This window comes from Solanum verrucosum, unplaced genomic scaffold (genome assembly GCF_900185275.1).
Source record: "Solanum verrucosum unplaced genomic scaffold, falcon-dt-bn FXZP01000207.1, whole genome shotgun sequence".
Taxonomy (NCBI): Eukaryota; Viridiplantae; Streptophyta; class Magnoliopsida; order Solanales; family Solanaceae; genus Solanum; species Solanum verrucosum.
Genome location: NW_026019996.1, coordinates 3,565,233 through 3,584,262, shown reverse-complemented (window position 1 = coordinate 3,584,262; position 19,030 = coordinate 3,565,233). Strand labels below are relative to the sequence as shown.

Here is a 19,030-nt window from a genome sequence, read left to right as displayed (position 1 = left end):
TTGGTAACATTTTACTTTCACCTTTCCACGTGACATGTTTAACACCACAAGATTAAAGGGCAATTTTGTACATTTGATAGAACTTTAATTTAGGACCACAAGATTCAAAAGTCTTCTTCGTTTTCTTAAACTTCGCGTCAAGTCAAACTAAGTCGCTTTTTTTTTTAAACGGAGGGAGTATTTATTTTTATTATCAAACTTAACTAGAAAAAAAATATTTAAAAAATTATGTGGGATGTGGAGCGGATCTATGTGGGGCGGTGTTGAAAAAAAAAGTTATGCGGAGCGGATTAAAATTTTTATGGGTTAAGCTCAACCCTCCCCGCCGCGCGCCATTGTCATCCCTTAATTAAGCACTCTGGTGGTCATTGTATATATTGAATACCAAACCGTAATTCATTGTGTTCGGTTTGGTTCTACGTATGAGCCAATCGTTTTTTCCTCCAGGCATGATGGCTAAACTATTGCTGAACTTTTGTATTGACTAAGAATTTCCAGAGTGTTAACAACAATATATTCAATTGAGTTCCTTCATTAAAAGCTTGGAATCATTTACAAATGTGGGATATAGCAGTTAACTGATGTGACTAGCCTCATTTGTTTGCACTTAATGAAGGTCTGAATCTTAATCATTCAGATTCAGTCTATTAAGTGCGTTTGGTTTTTAGATCTGAATCTTAATCATTCAGTCCATTTGTTTTTTTTTCAAGAAGCCTCTTAATGGTCTGAAAAGGTCTGGATGGATCAGATCTGCAGGAGAGTCTTAACACTATTAAGACTTATTTAATAAGTTATAAAATAATATTATATCGCCTCTCTCTGTCTTTGTGTGACCTTTGCTCTCACAACTACAAACTTTCTTCCTCTCTTTTCTCAATCAAACACCAAATTTTTCCTCTTGAACTGGTAAGTTTTCATAATTTTTACAAGTATTTTTTTTATATTAATAATTTTCTTAGGGTGTATTGATGTTGTCAAGAACACTTGTTGCAATAATATTTTTAGTATATTGATGTTCATCAAGGTTTTTGAGTGAAAAAATTCTATTCATAATTAAAAATAATAAGTATGTGTACATATTTGAAGTCTCTTATTAGAATTTTGTATTAGGCCAATAATTTTATTGAGACTCTTTGATCATCAAATCTGTTTGTGAGATAACACTAATATATTATTGTTGTTGAATTAGTTGGTGACAAAGATAATGGAGCGCTTTATAATTCTCCATCCCAATCTTCAGTTTCAACTGGAAAAAAAAGTTTTGGGGAAGAAATTTTTTTTTGTAGGGGGTGTACAAAATCGAACCGAAAATCGAGTCAAACCGAAAAAAACCCAACTAGTGATTTGGTTTGACTTGGTTTGGTATTGAAAAAAAAAACCCAACTATATTTGAGTTGGTTTGGTTTTACTTAAAAAAACCAACCCCAGACCAAACCAACCCGACATTAAATATATAATTTTAAAATTTTATTTTATACATAAAAATATTTACATTATTTTTAAATATTTCTTATACTTTTTCATAGTTTTTATCTTTTGATATATTATTTCAAGTTTGAAACTCAGAATTTTGAATGGTCCAATATAGATTATAGTCCACAAATGTTGGTAATTATAATAAAGCTTAAATCAAAATCAAATTAATACTAATGCAAAAAAGAAATCAATTTAACACTAAGAATGAAAATAATATTGAAAATTTATTTTTTTAGTTTCACATTGATTTAGACAATTAAAATACATAATCTAATTTTAATTTCCTTTAATATTTAGTCATGTAACTAATACTTATTAAACTTATTTTAGTATGATTTAGTACTTTTAAATTATGATCATTGTCATTATGACTTGTTAATTTGCAATATTTGTTTTACGCGATTTCACTATTATTTTCTTTGTTGGATATTTTAGTGTCATTAATCATATCATATTTTATGTTTTTTTTAAGAAACACCTTAGATAGTCGTATTTCGGTAGGACCAAATAAATATTTGAAGTACAAATAAATTATATGTTTGTATGAATACTTTACCGGAAAAACCCGAAACAACTCTAAAATTCGAAAAATCCAAAAAATCCAAAAAAACCCAAGGTTGAAAAACTTGAGTTTTATTGGTTTGGTTTATAAATTTAAAAATCCGACACAAATGGTTTTGTTTGATATTTGAAAAATTCGAACCAACCCAGCCACGTACACCCCTACTTTTTCGTCTAAATTGGAAATTGATGAGAAAATGATTACTACTCTGGAGTTATTGATTAAAAAAATAGTGCACCTGCGTTTGACGAATATATGGAAAAATTAGATGGACTTGGATGGGAAGAGTCATTATACAGTACATGTGTTAGTATATTTTGTGAAAGTGTCCACTACAAAAAAGCATGAATGGCGTTAGAGTTTCACAAGTTAGAGAATTGGATTAAGGTTATCAGAAAAAAGATAAGAATTCTTTAGTTTTTTCTAATTAGCCAAAATATATGTTAGGCGCTGATAATGTGTACCGTATTTATTATTTTTCAACTAGTATTTATCATACTTATTGAACTTTTTGATATTAAATTGTGCCTGCAAAATATATTATTTTGTGATTTTTTTTATGTTATGCTTGATGATTATGATATTTTTTTAATCAAAAAGTAATATTTTTTGTTGAAATGAATTTATTATAATATTTTATTAATATAATGTTTGATTTCATATGCACATTCAGATATTGAAAACAAACAATAATCATTTAGTGTTCAAATTTGAAGACAACATCTTAATATTCAAATGCGTATTCAGATTTTAGACATCTAGCTTTTAATGCAAATCTTAATGTTCAGACGTGTATTTAGATTTAGAGGTTAATCTTAATGAAAACAAATGAGGACTTTTAAGTCATTAAGCTTATCAGTTTCGTCATCAATACAATCTCTTCGACCAAATTCTGTGGTGACAGAGACTCTGAAAAACCCGACTTTGAAAAATCAAAACCAAAGAAAAGCCTAACCTTTTAAAAATCAAAACCAAAAGAAAAGCCTAACTTTTGAAAAATCAAAACCAAAGATCAACCAACGAACCCAAAATTCGATACAGAAGAATCGAATTAATGCCCAACAATAGCTTCATTTGTTTAATCTAACATCTGATTTACCTTCTCGGTTATACTTTTCACTCCGGGAAGGAGTAGGGAGAACTGTTTACCAAACTAATTGAAATGCCCATAATTCCTAGATTACAAGACTGGAAATATATATATATATAGGTAACATCATCACAAGTCAGAAACAACCCAAAGTCAAAATAAGAACCCGCCTGCCGATAAAATGCTATAAGTTGCAGAAATATGCCAAAACATGAGTTGAAACAAAAGGAAATTTACTAAAATTTGATAGAATGCTCACTGGTGCACTTCAGGTTCAAGCTACAAGTGGCAAGCATGATAGCATAGATAGATGGTAAGTAATCAAACTCCAAATACTTGAAAACTAGTAAGTAAACAATAGCACAACTGACTAGATCGATCTACTAGGTCACTCTTGTATGCACTTGCTAATAGTCTATTAATAAGAAGAGGCTCATAATCTCAGATACCCCATTCTAATATCCAAATTTAGCCAGACAACAATGGCAAAATACAAATGGTAAGCCAAATTTTATCTTCTCCTTCAAGCAGCAGCTCCCTCTTGCAGCAGCATCTGATCGAAATGCCAAACACCTAAATCACAACCAAAGAGGAAATGTTGAGATAACAAGTTTGGGGGAACACAATATAGATATATGACGCTATTTCGCATTGAACAAATACAATCTTTAAATGGGATGCACAATCTTACCATGTCCTTGGCCAACTCTTCTCAGCTGAGCAACATATTCTGAGATCTTCTTGATAGCTTCCACCTAAAATTAGTAAAGCAACATCTTAAATTTGTATAGCTACAAATGGATTTAGGATTTAATCTCAAAATCTTTCAAACATATTAGCGGTATTTCTACGCAGTAGTAAACCATCACCTGTTCTCCCAAGAACTCGCTTTCAACAAAATCAGCCAATTGCACATCATTGTTTCGTGAGGCTACCTGTTTTTATTTTTAGAGTTTATCAACATCAATAAAAAACCTAAAAGTGGCAGATTCTATAAATACGCATATGTGCTGTCGCACTTCAAAAATTAGAAGTTTTCATCACAAAAATCTGATTATTGTCACCACATCAAAATATATCGAGATGTACGTTAATATAACCAACAAGCATGATAGAGGAACTCACAGCATGCACGTTTAGAAGTTTTTCATTTGTCAACTTCTCCAGAGACAGCGCAAGTTCCATTGCTACAGAGTAAATTAAAATCAGTGGTTGAACGGAATATAACAAATGTAGTGTTTACTAGCCCTTCTAAATTCACGAGAAGCAACACAAATATACAGTAGTTAATAGGGATCTAAGTGTACAAAACCATCACAATAAATATGCACCTAACTCCATTTAATTGCCCACAAGTAATCCATTTCCAAGTTGACAGAGACAACCATTTGTACATAGTAGATTTAAGTCTATACAGGAACTCCCAAATTAGAATTTACAGCTAGGAGAAATGGAGCTAAACTTACCATACAATGCATCCCCCTTCTCAACATGATCAAATTCAGTCAGTGGCATCAAGATAGACTGCAGCTTCACCTTCCCACCACGCTTGTTCTACAAACAAGAAGAAACACAAAATATTAGAAACCATAACCCCAGCCGGAGATTCATTATAACACCGAATTGTCAAACACCTGGTATTCCATAAATTTCTCAGCGTGCTCTCTTTCCTCTGCACTAGATTCCTTGAAAAAACTACAGTCAAGAAAGCAAGAATGAAAACCCATCTAACAAATCCACAGACAAAGAAAATCAAAATTTCAAAAGGGTTTCTGAAAAATTACTTGGCTAGACCCTTAAGAGCAACGTTGTCTCGATCAAAATAGGCATACATAGCATGATAAACATAAGAAACATTGTATTCCACACTGAAAATCCAAAAATAACTCATTAATACCAACAGATTTGAAACACAAAACAATAACCAAATATTTTTAAAAAACCCACTTGATCTGTTCATTAATAGCAGCTTCAGATTCATCGCAGTACTTCTGGCGGGCAAGAGAGGCTTGTGGAAGAGAGGGTACAAGCATAAACTCTTTCTTCAACTCCTCAAATGGCTCAAACACAACCCCTGTTAAGGGCTTGTGGTTTGTCCCCTTTGAAGCACAAACTATCAACCCATTTCCACTTTTAGCAGAAAAACTCTTGTGGGTTAATGGATTTTCCCCATGGGTAGACTTAGGGGTGTTCAATAGAGCAAAAGCGGGTGCTACCTTGAGAAGCATGGTGGAAAATTAGGGTTATGAAAAAACAGGGGAGAAAATTCAGTGTGTGGTGATGACTGATGATAGGAAAGGGAAAATGAAACCTATAGATATAGTAAAAGCTGAGTAGACTGCAGAAGATGAGGACCGTTGGATGGATTTACAAGTGGATGGATAGGATTGATTTGCGGACAGGAGCGCGTGGTTGGCTTGTGCCGTATCTGGATTACTGCACTAAAACCTTCATTTCCCAAAAAGACAAAAAGATAAAAAAGGAAAAGTTAGTGCAACTTTTCGAACAGATTTTGGAATTTGGAACGACAAAAGATTCTCTAAATTTATTTCCTTTTTATTTTAAACTATTGTACTTGGCCAGTTGGCTGCGCTTTGCGCGGTTATGAAAAAAAATTAAAATAAAATTTTATACTCATAAAAAATAAGCTATAAAAAATCAATTAAATATATCTATATATTTTAACAATTGTTATTTCAAGTCATCTATAAGTTACATACTCATTAATTGAAATTATTAGTTTTTTATATCAATATTTTTTTAATTCGGACTTCTTCCTCTTCTTTGTTATAACTTCATCACTACTAACTCTCTAGTATTCGTCGGTTCACTAACCTAAAGAATTATCATATCAAAATCACTAAAAAATAATTAATTAAAATTAAAAAAAAATAACTTAAGAAAGAAAATACATTTAAAAATACACAAAAAAAAAGAGAGAATAAAAAAATAGAATTAGCTATGCAGAAAAATTGAAAAAAATGGCATACACAAATTCCCAATTCTTCTAATTTTGCTTAGCTTATATAAAAAATATTAAAGAGTATATTTTATATTTCAAATAAATACTACATTCAATATACAAATTCCTAAGAATGAAGAGTCATTGCAATTAAGAGGATTAAGAATGTGACTTTAATACTTTGACATTTGTACATCATGACACAAAATAATGATTATTAATCATAGAAAATGATAAGTCAATCCGAAATAAAGTTATTGAGACATTTATTTTTATAATAAGTTCAATAATCAGTAGAAGAAAAAGAAATTTTTTTTACCAAAGTAAAGAGAGAAAATACCACACTATTCTAGTCCAACAATTATTGTATAGATAGACTTTTAAGAATCACCAATTTTTTCACCAGAAAAATCAACACATTATTTTAGAAGAAGAAGAAGTTAACATTTACCCTGGATAAAAAAGAATTATATAGGTAACACTCCAAACTTTATCAAACAATATTGTTCTTGGAGAATACATATCTTATATTTGAAAAATAATTAATTCAAATTGTTAAAAATAAGCAACAATAAGTGTATCTCTATATATTCTAAATCATTCAAACTTCAATTCTATCAAACTAATATGATCATCTATCTTGATGAAACTTCACCGCCGCTAAATTTCTTCTTCATTTTGTCAAACTTGTACAAAACTAATCTGACACTGTCATTAAAAAAATGTCTTCATCTTGTCCTCGTGTTTGGCTATTATGACACAAAAAGAAATTATATAAAACATGTCTATGATCTTCGTGAACATGGTGGTCATGCATATTTCCGCATCACTTTTTTTATATTCTCTCTTTTAGTTATTAAATACATGATCGATGAAGAAAATGAAGAAAAAACAATAAAAAACGAAAAAAAAAATATTAATGAAAAGAAGAAGGAAAACATGAAAATGAATATCAAACAACTCCATATATGATTGTTATTTATAGATTGCTTGAGTCCTAAGAATTAGATAGAAGAAATTTGAGAAGGCATGTTATTTAAGTGGAGAATGCAAAAAGGTGAAGGTTTTGTTGTAACCCATGAATTATAATTGAATATAATAAATATGATAGATTTTAAAATATAACATTAATTTTCAGCAATATTTATTGTAAAATATTTAATGTATAATATTATTTTTTATTTAGTTACAAAATAAGTGATAAATAAAAAAAATATCAAAAAAAGATGAATATGGATCCTGACTTTAGAAGCATGCCACATCTGCAGCCCTCTCATTCAGCTTTATATTATTATATAGATTTGAAAATGTTCTCCAATTTATTTATTTTCAATTTTATAAATTTAGATAAAGTGAAAAATATTTAAAATCTATGAACAAATGACTACTAAATTGATGTAGTTTTTTAAAAAATTAATAAAGATTTTTTATTAATTAGCAATCCTATCCACTCTATCCTAAGCACAATTCACGAGTACTCTCTCTCTCTAGCTCTCTATTTATTTATTTATATATATATATATATATATATATATACTAGATATAGGATCCGTGCCAGCACGGGGCCCAATATAGATATATTTTTTTATTTTAATTTATGTCATATTATGGAATTTGAGAAGTTATTGAAATTTTTATATGATTTTAAAAATATTTTAAATTTTTAGCTATTGTGATTTGTAGTACTTTTTTTTAACATAATTTTGAAAAAAATATTTATTACTCTGTTTGTTCTAATTTATGTGGCACACGCAGAATTTTAAATATCAAGCATTTTTTATATGTCTCTTTAATATATTAAGTTGTTAATTATTGTATTTTATTGTACATTTTGAACCTAATTTTTTAATAATATATGTTATTTGCCATGTCCCAATTTATGTAACATTAATTGATAGATTTGTTGGAGTCGAGAGATTTATTTTGTTAATTATTGTAATTTATAGTTTTTTTTCCCGTCAATTTCAAACAATATGTGTTGTTAATTGATAGAATACTTTTAATGTAATTTTTTTAAAAAAATATGTGTGACTCTCCATGTCCCAATTTATGTGGCACATGTAAAGTTTTGACAATTAACCAAAATTTTAATACATTTAAAAAAATATTTTTAAGTCGTTAAATTTTAAGTAATAAGTAATTTAAATTGTTGTATTATTTATTACAATTTATAATACTTTTAAAGTAGTTAAAATATTGTACAATTTATTATGATTTATAACACTTTTTTTAAAAATTTATGTCATATTATGGAATTTGAGAAGTTATTGAAATTTGTATATGATTTTAAAAATATTTTAAATTGTTAGCTATTGTGATTTGTAGTACTTTTTTTAACATAATTTTGAAAATAATATTTATTAATATATTTGTTCTAATTTATGTGGCAGATGCAGAATTTCAAATATTAACCCTTTTTTATATGTCTCTTTAATATATTAAGTTGTTAATTATTGTATTTTATAGTACATTTTGAACCTAATTTTTTAATAATATATGTTATTTGCCATGTCCCAATTTATGTGGCATTAATTGATAGATTTGTTGGAGTCGAGAGATTTATTTTGTTAATTATTGTAATTTATAATTTGTTTTTCGTCAATTTCGTCGACTATTTTTTTTATTAATTATTGTAATTTATTGTTTCTTTTTCGTCAATTTCAAACAATATATGTTTATCATATAATCCATTTTATGTGGTACCAATAGAATTTAGAGAGTCAATTAAATTTTGTATATAAGTTTTAAATAATTAAGCTGTTAATTATTGTAATGTATAGTATTACTTATAGTATTTTTAAATATATTTAAATATTATATGTTAGGTTTTTTATCCTAATTTATATGGCATTGATAGAATTTAAAGTGTCAAATAATTGTTAATTATTGTAATAGATAATATGGAGTATTTAAGTCATTTATAGTATAGTATAATTAATATATAATATGTAGTATTTAAGTGTTATATTATGGAATTTGAGAAGTTATTGAAATTTTTATATGATTTTAAAAATATTTTAAATTGTTAGCTATTGTGATTTGTAGTACTTTTTTTTTTACATAATTTTGAAAATAATATTTATTACTCTATTTGTTCTAATTTATGTGGCACATGCAGAATTTCAAATATTAACCATTTTTTATATGTCTCTTTAATATATTAAGTTGTTAATTATTGTATTTTATAGTACATTTTGAACCTAATTTTTTAATAATATCTGTTATTTGCCATGTCCAATTTATGTGGCATTAATTGATAGATTTGTTGGAGTCGAGAGATTTATTTTGTTAATTATTGTAATTTATAGTTTCTTTTTCGTCAATTTCAAACAATATATGTTGTTAATTGATAGAATACTTTTAATGTAATTTTTTTTAAAAAAATATGTGTGACTGTCCATGTCCCAATTTATGTGGCACATGTAAAGTTTTGACAATTAACCAAAATTTTAATACATTTAAAAAAATATATTTAAGTCGTTAAATTTTAAGTAATTTAAATTATTGTATTATTTATTACAATTTATAATGCTTTTAAAGTAGTTTAAATATTGTACTATTTATTATGATTTATAACACTTTTTTTTTAAAATTTATGTCATATTATGGAATTTGAGAAGTTATTGAAATTTTTATATGATTTTAAAAATATTTTAAATTGTTAGCTATTGTGATTTGTAGTACTTTTTTTAAACATAATTTTGAAAGTAATATTTATTACTCTATTTGTTCTAATTTATGTGGCACATGCAAAATTTTAAATATTAACCCTTTTTTATGTCTCTTTAATATATTAAGTTGTTAATTATTGTATTTTTTAGTACATTTTGAACCTAATTTTTTAATACTATATGTTATTTTCCATGTCCCAATTTATGTGGCATTAATTGATAGATTTGTTAGAGTCTAGAGATTTATTTTGTTAATTATTGTAATTTATAGTTTCTTTTTCGTCAATTTCAAACAATATATGTTGTTAATTGATAGATTTTTTGGAGTGGACTATTTTTTTATTAATTATTGTAATTTATTGTTTCTTTTTGTCAATTTCAAACAATATATGTTTATTATATAGTCTATTTTATGTGGTACCAATAGAATTTAGAGACTCAATTAAATTTTGTATATAAGTTTTAAATAATTAAGCTGTTAATTATTGTAATGTATAGTATTACTTATATTATTTTAAAATATATTTAAATATTATATGTTAGGTTTTTTATCCTAATTTATATGGCATTGATAGAATTTAAAGTGTCAAATAATTGTTAATTATTGTAATAGATAATATGGAGTATTTAAGTCATTTATAGTATAGTAATTAATATATAATATTTAGTATTTAAGTGTTATATTATGGAATTTGAGAAGTTATTGAAATTTTTATATGATTTTAAAAATATTTTAAATTCATAACTATATATTTCAATGTACAAGATTTTGATAAAATAAAATCTTTAAAGTTAAATTATAATGTTTTTGAAATTTAAATTATTAAAACATATATAATGATTTTATAGAAAAAAATAATATCATATAAAATTAAATGAAAAGGATAATAAATTCAACTTTTACCATGATAAGGTTGAAAAATATTATTTAAGTGGAAGGAGGTGGGGCCCACTTATATATTTTATATAGTAAGTATTGGACATTTGTAATGATTTAATTGGAACAATGGTAGTAAATCCTAGACTCTTCTAATATATAGTAATATACTAGTAAAGAAAGCCCGGGCGCTGCTCGGGCCCAACATTAATAAAGTTATATTGTTACTCTCTCTGTCTCATATTAGATGAGAATCTTACTAAAAAAAAAGTTCATATTATTTGAGCACTTATTAAATTAGGATAGAATTAATTGATTTTTTTTCCATTTTACCCCTACAATTAATATGACCATTCCTATATTGTATGTGTATTTTTTGTAACTCATTTCAATGTGCATTGATATAAACAAAGGGCAAAATGGTGAAGTCTTCCAATGTATTAATGATTTCTTAATCACCGTGTAAAGTTGGAAGTGCTCATCTAATATGGGACGGAGGGAGTATAGTTTATGTATTGTTATAAAATTAGTAAAGATTGTTATAATATATTTTGCTCATAAGTGAGCTAATATAGAAACTTATTTGTCATTTGTCTTTTTAATTTCAATTTTAAATAGCAAATAAATGTAGCGATAAGATTGAGGGCAGAAATGAAGCATATCTTTCTAAATTTAAGTAAAAATAAACAGAGTAGAAGTAACATTAGAGTTATCGATAGGACGATTCATTCGGTTATTTTTAAAAAAATTATACCATTCAATTTTTCGGCTATTTTATAATGTATAACGAAAATTAAAATTTTAAAATCATCCGAATCCTAATTTATGTGACACAAACAGTACAAAAATTAGTCTTTTTTTTGTTGTCTTGTAGATATTTTAAGTTATTATTTATTGTAAATTATAGTACTTTTTATTAAAGTTTTTAATAACATATGTTACTTTTTATGTTTGAGGGTTAAACCAACTTTTTTTTATATGTGTTTTGTCCTTTCCCATTTTCAAAAACTAATACTCTCTCCATTTCATTTTATATGTCATTTCTTTTTATAAATATATTGGTTATTCCCTCTTCTTATTGGAACACATGTTGACTTCTTATATAGTAGTTATTCCCTCTTCTTATATAGTAATATAACCAAAATTAAAATTTTAAAATCATCCGAATCCTAATTTATGTGACACAAGTAGTACAAAAATTAGTCTTTTTTTTTTGTTGTCTTGTAGATATTTTAAGTTATTATTTATTGTAAATTATAGTACTTTTTATTAAAGTTTTTAATAACATATGTTACTTTTTATGTTTGAGAGTTAAACCAAATTTTTTTATATGTCTTTTAATTTTATATGTGTTTTGTCCTTTTCCATTTTCAAAAACCAATACTCTCTCGATTTCATTTTATATGTCATTTCTTTTTATAAATATATTGGTTATTCCCTCTTCTTATTGGAACATATGTTGACTTCTTATATACTAGTTATTCCCTCTTTCTTATGTAGTAATATATATATGCGAACCCTAGACCTTCACTGCTAAACTTCGTTCATGGCCACTTCGGTCATTGGTCAACCACCCAATGCCATCTCCACTATGACCATTAGCCCTTGTGCCGATTATCGGCTTTCTCAAATTTACACTAAAAAAATACAATTAGTAATGTATCACAATTAGAGGTGGACGTAAATATTCAAAATATCAAATCAGATAGAACTAAATTGGTTCTTTAGGTCAATTTTAGGGTTATTTTTTTAATTTAGCGTTTGATGAAACAGTCTCAATTCTTTGTTGTTAAAGAATCAAACTTTTGTTTTATTATTTTATAAGAATCTTAAATATAATCATTATAATGTGAAAGGTTTTAATATAATTACACGGTTTTTTAGTCTTGAACTTCGGTGCATGCATTGCAAAAAAAAGTAATACTAAAGGAGATAAAATAAAAGGGTAATGCTAAATGACCAGAAATTTAAAAAAATTATAATATTTTTTTTATTTTAAAATAAACTGATCTTTTTTTCATTTTTTAATTAAAATGTATTAAAGTTAAAAGGGTAAAAATATTTTAAAAAATAAAAATAACATAGATAAAATACCATTTTGACCAAACTCTGGTCACGTTTTCTGGCCAAAAGGATTTTTCCAAAATAAAAAAGAAGACATAATTAAAGCAATAAATGCTATCCATTATATCAGAAATATATGAAACTTGAAGAGATTCCTAAAGTCTAATTTTTTTACTTTTTTTTGGTTTGTAAATATGATATTTTATAGGTAATTAAATTGGCGTCGGAGGTTGACTCCATAAATCCTAGCATGAAAAACAGGATTTTTCTTGAGCTGCAGTACGAGGTAACTAAGTAGCTAATAGGTTGGTGTAAATCCTTCATCAACTGAATAGGCCACATACTTTCTTGAGCTGCAACTGCTGCTGCCCTATGTTCTGCTTCTATTGTTGACAGCGACATAGTTGGTTGCCTTTTGCTGCACCAAGAAATTGCTCCAGCTCCGACCTTAAACACATAGCCATTAGGTGAATGACGGGTATCATGATCCCCTGCATAGTCAGAGTCACAATATCCGACCAATTTGCATTCTTTACCTTTCTTTTACAAAAGACCATAATCAAGTGTACTTTTCACATATCTTAGTATTCGCCGAACAACCTCCATATGGTGCTTCTTTGGATTGTGCATGTAGCGACTCAACACACCAATTGCAAAAGAAATATTCAGGTCGAGTCTTAGTTAAATAAATCAGACTACCTACCAATTGTCGATACATCGTCACATCTCCTAAGTCTTTTCCTTCATGCGCACACATTTTAGCATTTGGCTCCAATGGTGTTGATATTGGTTTGCAATTAAAAATTCCAAACTTCTTCAACAGATCTTCAGAATATTTTTTCTGATGCAAACAAATTCCTTCTCCATTACAATCAACCTCCAAGCCAAGAAAATGGTTGAGTTGTCCAAGTTCCTTCATCTGGAAGCGAACTGACAAATTCTTCTTTGTTAGAAGAATTTCTTCTTCACAATCTCTTGTTAGGATTAGATCATCCACATATACTAACAAAATAACTAGTTTCCTTCCAACAACTTTCACAAACAGTCTGGAATCTGATGATGCTACAGAATAACAACTATGAGTAAGAAATTCAGAAATCTTACCATACCATGCCCTTGGCGCTTGCTTTAACCCATATAGTGCTTTTCGAAGCTTAAATACATACTCGGGATGATCTTGACTCAGAAAGCCCATTGGTTGACACATGTAAATCTCCCGATCCAACTTTCCGTGCAAAAAGGCATTATTTACGTCCATCTGTCATAGGTTCCAATTTTTACTAGAAATAGGTTTGACATCTCTTGGCTTTACCACGAGCTCCCAAGTTTGATTCAGTTCTAGTGCAACAATTTCCTCCTCCATAGCTTTAATCCACTTCGGATTTTGAAATGCTTCCTCAAAATTCTTTGGTTCTTTTTCATTTTCTTATTCTACTATGGCAGCATTGGCGTACTTTGGATTAAGCTTTCTGATCCTTGATGATCTTCTAAGAGACGGGGGTATGTTTGCTCCACTTAGCTCATCTTCTTCACTGGCTTGTTGGTACACACCTGTTTGCCAAGGATTTTGAGCCACGCCTTCTTCAGCAGTATCTTCATTAGCTTCATCTTCAGCTTCATCTAGACTCAATTGGATATGAGATGAGTCCATAACATCTTTGAGAACATTTGAATCTGGCCGCATCTCTTTATTTGAAGACCACCATGAAAAAGCTTCTCAAATATCACATTCTGAGAAGTGTAGCACTTTCCCGTGCTTGGGTCACAACAACACCACCCTTTTTGTTGACTGTCATAGCCTACAAAGATACACCTAACAACCCTTTTTGTCCGTCTTTCTACGTAAATGATTAGGTATAAATACATAACATACACATCTGAAAACATGAAAATAGCTAACTGAAGGTTTCATATTCCATAACTTCTCAAAAGATGAAAGAAAACTTAACCTTTGTTGAGGAAGTCTATTGATCACAAAAACTGTAGTTTTCATAGCTTCCGCCCAAAATTGTCCCGGAATATTTGTCGCGTGAAGCAAGCTCCGAAAATTTTTTGCTGGGTGTCTATTCTTTCTTTCTGCTATGCCATTTTGTTGTGGCATATTTGGACATGTGAGCTGACGACGTATTTGATACTTTCGAAGGAATTCAGAGAATTCATATGAGGTGTATTCCCCGCCATTGTCAATTCGCATGCAAATAATTTTCTTGCCAACTTCTGCTTCAACAACCTTTTTGAATGCTTAGAATTTTTGAAAATGTATCAGACTTTTCCTTTAAAAAATAAATCCACACATACTTGAAAAAATCATCAATGGAGGTTAACATATATTTCATCCCACCAACAGAAAGTTGCTTGACATGTCCAAATACATCAGAGTGAATTAACTCTAATGGCTCCTTGGCTTTATATTTTGACTCCTCATACGACAACTGATGTGCTTTACCATACTGACAACCCGTACATATTACATTTGTCCTTATAGAAAGATTTGGAAGACCCTTCAACATTAACTTTTCCATCATGACACTAAGTTTGGAGTAGCTAACGTGACTCAATCGCATGTGCCATAAGTCTGTAGTTTCATTCTTCCTTGTCCTATCTATATATGTGGTTTCTGCCGACATTACATAGACGGAACTCAGTCTTTGTCCCTTCATTATTGGCTATTCTTTAATCTCAAGATCATGATATATTCTTACATCTTGCGGACCAAATAAAATAAAATGACCCAGAGATGTTAATTGTGCTATTGAAAGAAGATTTTTCTTCATACCTGGGACATGATAAACATTTTGAAGCAACATCAGATCAGCACTACTATTTGGAGTCACTACAACCTTGCCGATATGAGCTATCAATAATTTTGTTTCGTCGGCTGTCACTACCGCACGACTTCCCTTGTACTTGATTAGATTTTGCAACTTCTCTTTGTCATCAATCATATGACAGGTCCAAATACATCAGAGTGAATTAACTCAAATGGTTCCTTGGCTTTATATTTTGACTCTTCATACGATAACTGATGTGCTTTACCATACTGACAGCCCGCACATATTACATATGTCCTTACATAAATTTTTGAAAGACCCTTCAACATTGACTTTTCCATCATGACACTAAGTTTAGAGTAGCTAACTGACTCAATCGCATGTTCCATAAGTCTGCAATTTCATTCTTCATTGTTTTGTCTATATATACGATTTCTGCCGACATTATATAGATGGAATTCAGTCTTTGTCCCTTCATTATTGGCTCTTCTTTAATCTCAAAATCATGATATATACCTCCTTGCCCTAGCCTTACGTTACCACAGCCGTCCGCGATGGAATTAATGTAGCAAATATGAGGTAACCTTAATAGGTGGAGGCATGACCAATTTATAGAGGTTATGACTTAATCTGGTACGTCCATCAAGTAACCAATGTACATGCAAAATCTATTCTTCATTAAATATTATTTATGGTATTACTTGGATCATAAGTAAACTTGGGCCACACAAAAAGAGAAAAGTACTGAAGGAACTCTAGAGAGCACCAAACTGAAAGTTGCCATTCAAGTTTAGGAGGACACATAAAATAGGGCCATGTTAGACACTCTACTAGTCATATTTATGAGACTAACTCAAGTCTAGTAGTATCTACTTCCTTCATCAAAAGGGAAATTTTCAGCAAATAAGGATGACAAGACAATTTTCTTTAACAATAGTCCAATATCAAAAATGAGAAAGAGTTCCCCACCAGCAAATTGCATGCTATTGTGTCACGACCCAAAATATACCCTAGGCGTAAACTAGGTTTACTTGCTAGGAATCCTAAACTAGGTTCCTTACTAGGAATCTTGTTCAATAAATATACAACGGTTTTAAGAGGATGCATCCACAATGATTTGGGTAATGAGAAATTACTCATCATACTTTTAACCATATTCATAAGTGTTCGATTACGCCTTTCTGCAACACCATTTTGTTGAGGTGTTCCTGACATAGTATAATGTGCACATATGTCATGCTTTTGAGGAATTTTGCAAATGGACCTGGACATTGTCCTGATTCGTTATTTTTTCCATAATATTCATCATCTCTATCTGACCGAATGATTTTTACTTTCCTATCTAATTGTCTTTCAACCTCATTAACGTACACTTTGAGGGCGTCCGGTGCTTGAGAGTTCTCTTTCAACAAATAGATAAATCCATAACGTGAAAAATCATCGATAAAGGTAATAAAATATTTTTTTCTCCACCAAAAGATGGAACATCAAAGGGTCCGTAAATATCAGTGTGTAAATTTCAAGAAGCTGAGTACTCCTCGTGGCACCTTCCTTGGTATGTTTGGTCTGCTTTCCTTTAATGCAATCCAAACATACATCAAGATCAACAAAATTCAGATTTAGAAAAATCTCATTTTTTACTAATCTGTTTAATCTTTCTTTTGGATACATGACCCAAACGTCTATGTCACAATTTAACATAACTTTCAATTAGTGAATTACGTTCAATTCCAACATTTTGATGAATAGTAAGAAGGGATTCAGAAAAATTATTATTGAATTTCAATCTATATAAATCATCAATAAGAACACCAGAACCATAAAAAATAGTATTCTTATATAAATTGAAACATTCATGTCCAAACTTAAAATCAAATCCAGAAACATCAAGTCTTGAAAGAGAAATCAAATTCCTAGAAACTGAAGGAACATAAAGAGTCTTTAATAGATCAAAGTGATGTACAGTCTCCAAGATCAATTGATAAGTCCATATGACTTCAATTTTATCCTTCATGCAATTTTCCATGAACAAGAAATCCTTATTTGGATTTGTAGTTTGGATCGTAATAAATTCCTGCAACATAATGGATACATGAGTAGTTGCACCAGAATCAAGCTACCAAGTATTATTAGGAACTTCTACTAAATTTGATTCGAAACATACAAAAGCACTAAATGTATCTTTCTTTCTAACCAAGCTTTACGTTTCTGGCAATCTTTCTGATAGTGTCCTTCTTTTCTACAAAAACAAGACACATCAACCCTGAGTTCCTTATGAGCATCTTGTGGAACTTTAGCAGGTGCTTTCTTTTTCATAAAATTGTTGGCCTTCACTTTAAGTCTTTTACCAGCTCCTTGACCCGTGAGGTTAGTAGAATGACCTCTTTGTTTCTTAAGTCTTAACTCTTCTTTAATAAGCATACTGTACAATTCACTAAAATCTCACTTATCCTTAATAGTGTTATGCTTAATTTGGAATGGTCCATACTCAAGAGTCAATAAGTTCAGAATAAACTGAACCAAGAAGGTGTCATTCACTTTCATTCCCAAGGTCCAAAGTCTTGCTGCAATGTTGGTCATCTCGATGATATAATTTTGCATACTACGCGATCCATAAAACTTCATGGTCGTGAGTTCATCCATTAGTGTACCATTGAGAGACTTATCAATAGAACGAAAATGTTCTTCCACAAACTTCAGGTATTCCCTGGAACTTTCTGCTTGTGGAATAGTACTCTTAATGTTGTTAGCAACAATCATTCGCATGAACATAAATCTCAATTTGTTGGAGAGCTCCCATGATTTATGGAAAGACTTCTTATCCTCATTGCTCTTATCAGTAATGGTAGTAGGTTTGTCATTCAACAGAGCCAAGTCAAGATCCATCACACCTAAGTGGAACAGGACTTGTTCATGCCATTCAGAGAAGCTCAATCAAGTGAACACAGTAACAGATGAAGCATGCGAATGAAGATGAATAACTTCAAAATAGATATACATGCTCACAAATCAGAAAATAATGTGAATTCAGTAAAGCGATTAAAATATATTGTAATTCTCCTTTGGGAGATACTACGACACATTATCATAATTTAAATGTCATTTTTTAATCTTTAATATAGGTAATTGAATATTTTTAATCAAACATATATGCCATCTTTGGATATACAACATATGTTTGATTGAAAATATTCATTTACCACATAATGTTTACTATTTGTAGAATGATTGATTCACCTTTGGGTAAATTCTTAAGTTCTAGCAATAGTGAAAATCAATTTATCTATTTATTTTCAATATAGGCATTTTGTTAACTTGCATAAATAAATAACAATTTTATGAATGCATATTTTTCTTAACCATACTAGTTTGACCACTTTGATGACTAACAAACTATACAAATACTAATGTACACATAATATCATAAAATTTTGTGCATGTGAATAATTTTATACATTTTAGTTTGGCCACTTTGGTGAATAACAAACTATAGAAACATAAGCATCAAGTGATCATAAAATTTCTCTAGTTTGGCCACATTGGTGAGTAACAAACTA

The 19,030-nt window shown here is 29.4% G+C and overlaps 2 protein-coding genes across 2 annotated transcripts; both read right to left on the bottom strand.

Moving 5' to 3' along the window:
- Window positions 1-3,344: 3,344 nt before the first annotated feature.
- On the bottom strand, window positions 3,345-5,415 carry LOC125819262 (ferritin-2, chloroplastic-like). Its single transcript, XM_049498731.1, has 8 exons — window positions 5,076-5,415; window positions 4,913-4,996; window positions 4,763-4,823; window positions 4,595-4,682; window positions 4,254-4,315; window positions 3,998-4,063; window positions 3,820-3,883; window positions 3,345-3,701 (listed from the first exon to the last, which is right to left on the bottom strand). The coding sequence occupies exons 1-8, from the start codon at window positions 5,354-5,356 to the stop codon at window positions 3,652-3,654; spliced, it is 756 nt and encodes a 251-aa protein (XP_049354688.1). The 5' UTR covers window positions 5,357-5,415; the 3' UTR covers window positions 3,345-3,651.
- Window positions 5,416-17,915: 12,500 nt separating this feature from the next.
- On the bottom strand, window positions 17,916-18,359 carry LOC125819364 (uncharacterized). The gene has a single exon (XM_049498811.1). The coding sequence runs from the start codon at window positions 18,357-18,359 to the stop codon at window positions 17,916-17,918; it is 444 nt and encodes a 147-aa protein (XP_049354768.1).
- Between the last annotated feature and the right edge of the window lie 671 nt (window positions 18,360-19,030).

Excerpts from the sequence above, each read along its gene's own strand:
- LOC125819262 (XM_049498731.1), bottom strand. The coding sequence starts at position 5,356 with ATGCTTCTCAAGGTAGCACCCGCTTTTGCTCTATTGAACACCCCTAAG. Across the intron at positions 4,824-4,912 it reads GCTCTTAAGGGTCTAGCCAA|TTTTTTCAAGGAATCTAGTG; the intron begins GTAATTTTTCAG and ends TCTTGACTGTAG. Across the intron at positions 4,064-4,253 it reads AACTTCTAAACGTGCATGCT|GTAGCCTCACGAAACAATGA; the intron begins GTGAGTTCCTCT and ends AAATAAAAACAG.
- LOC125819364 (XM_049498811.1), bottom strand. The coding sequence starts at position 18,359 with ATGGATCTTGACTTGGCTCTGTTGAATGACAAACCTACTACCATTACT.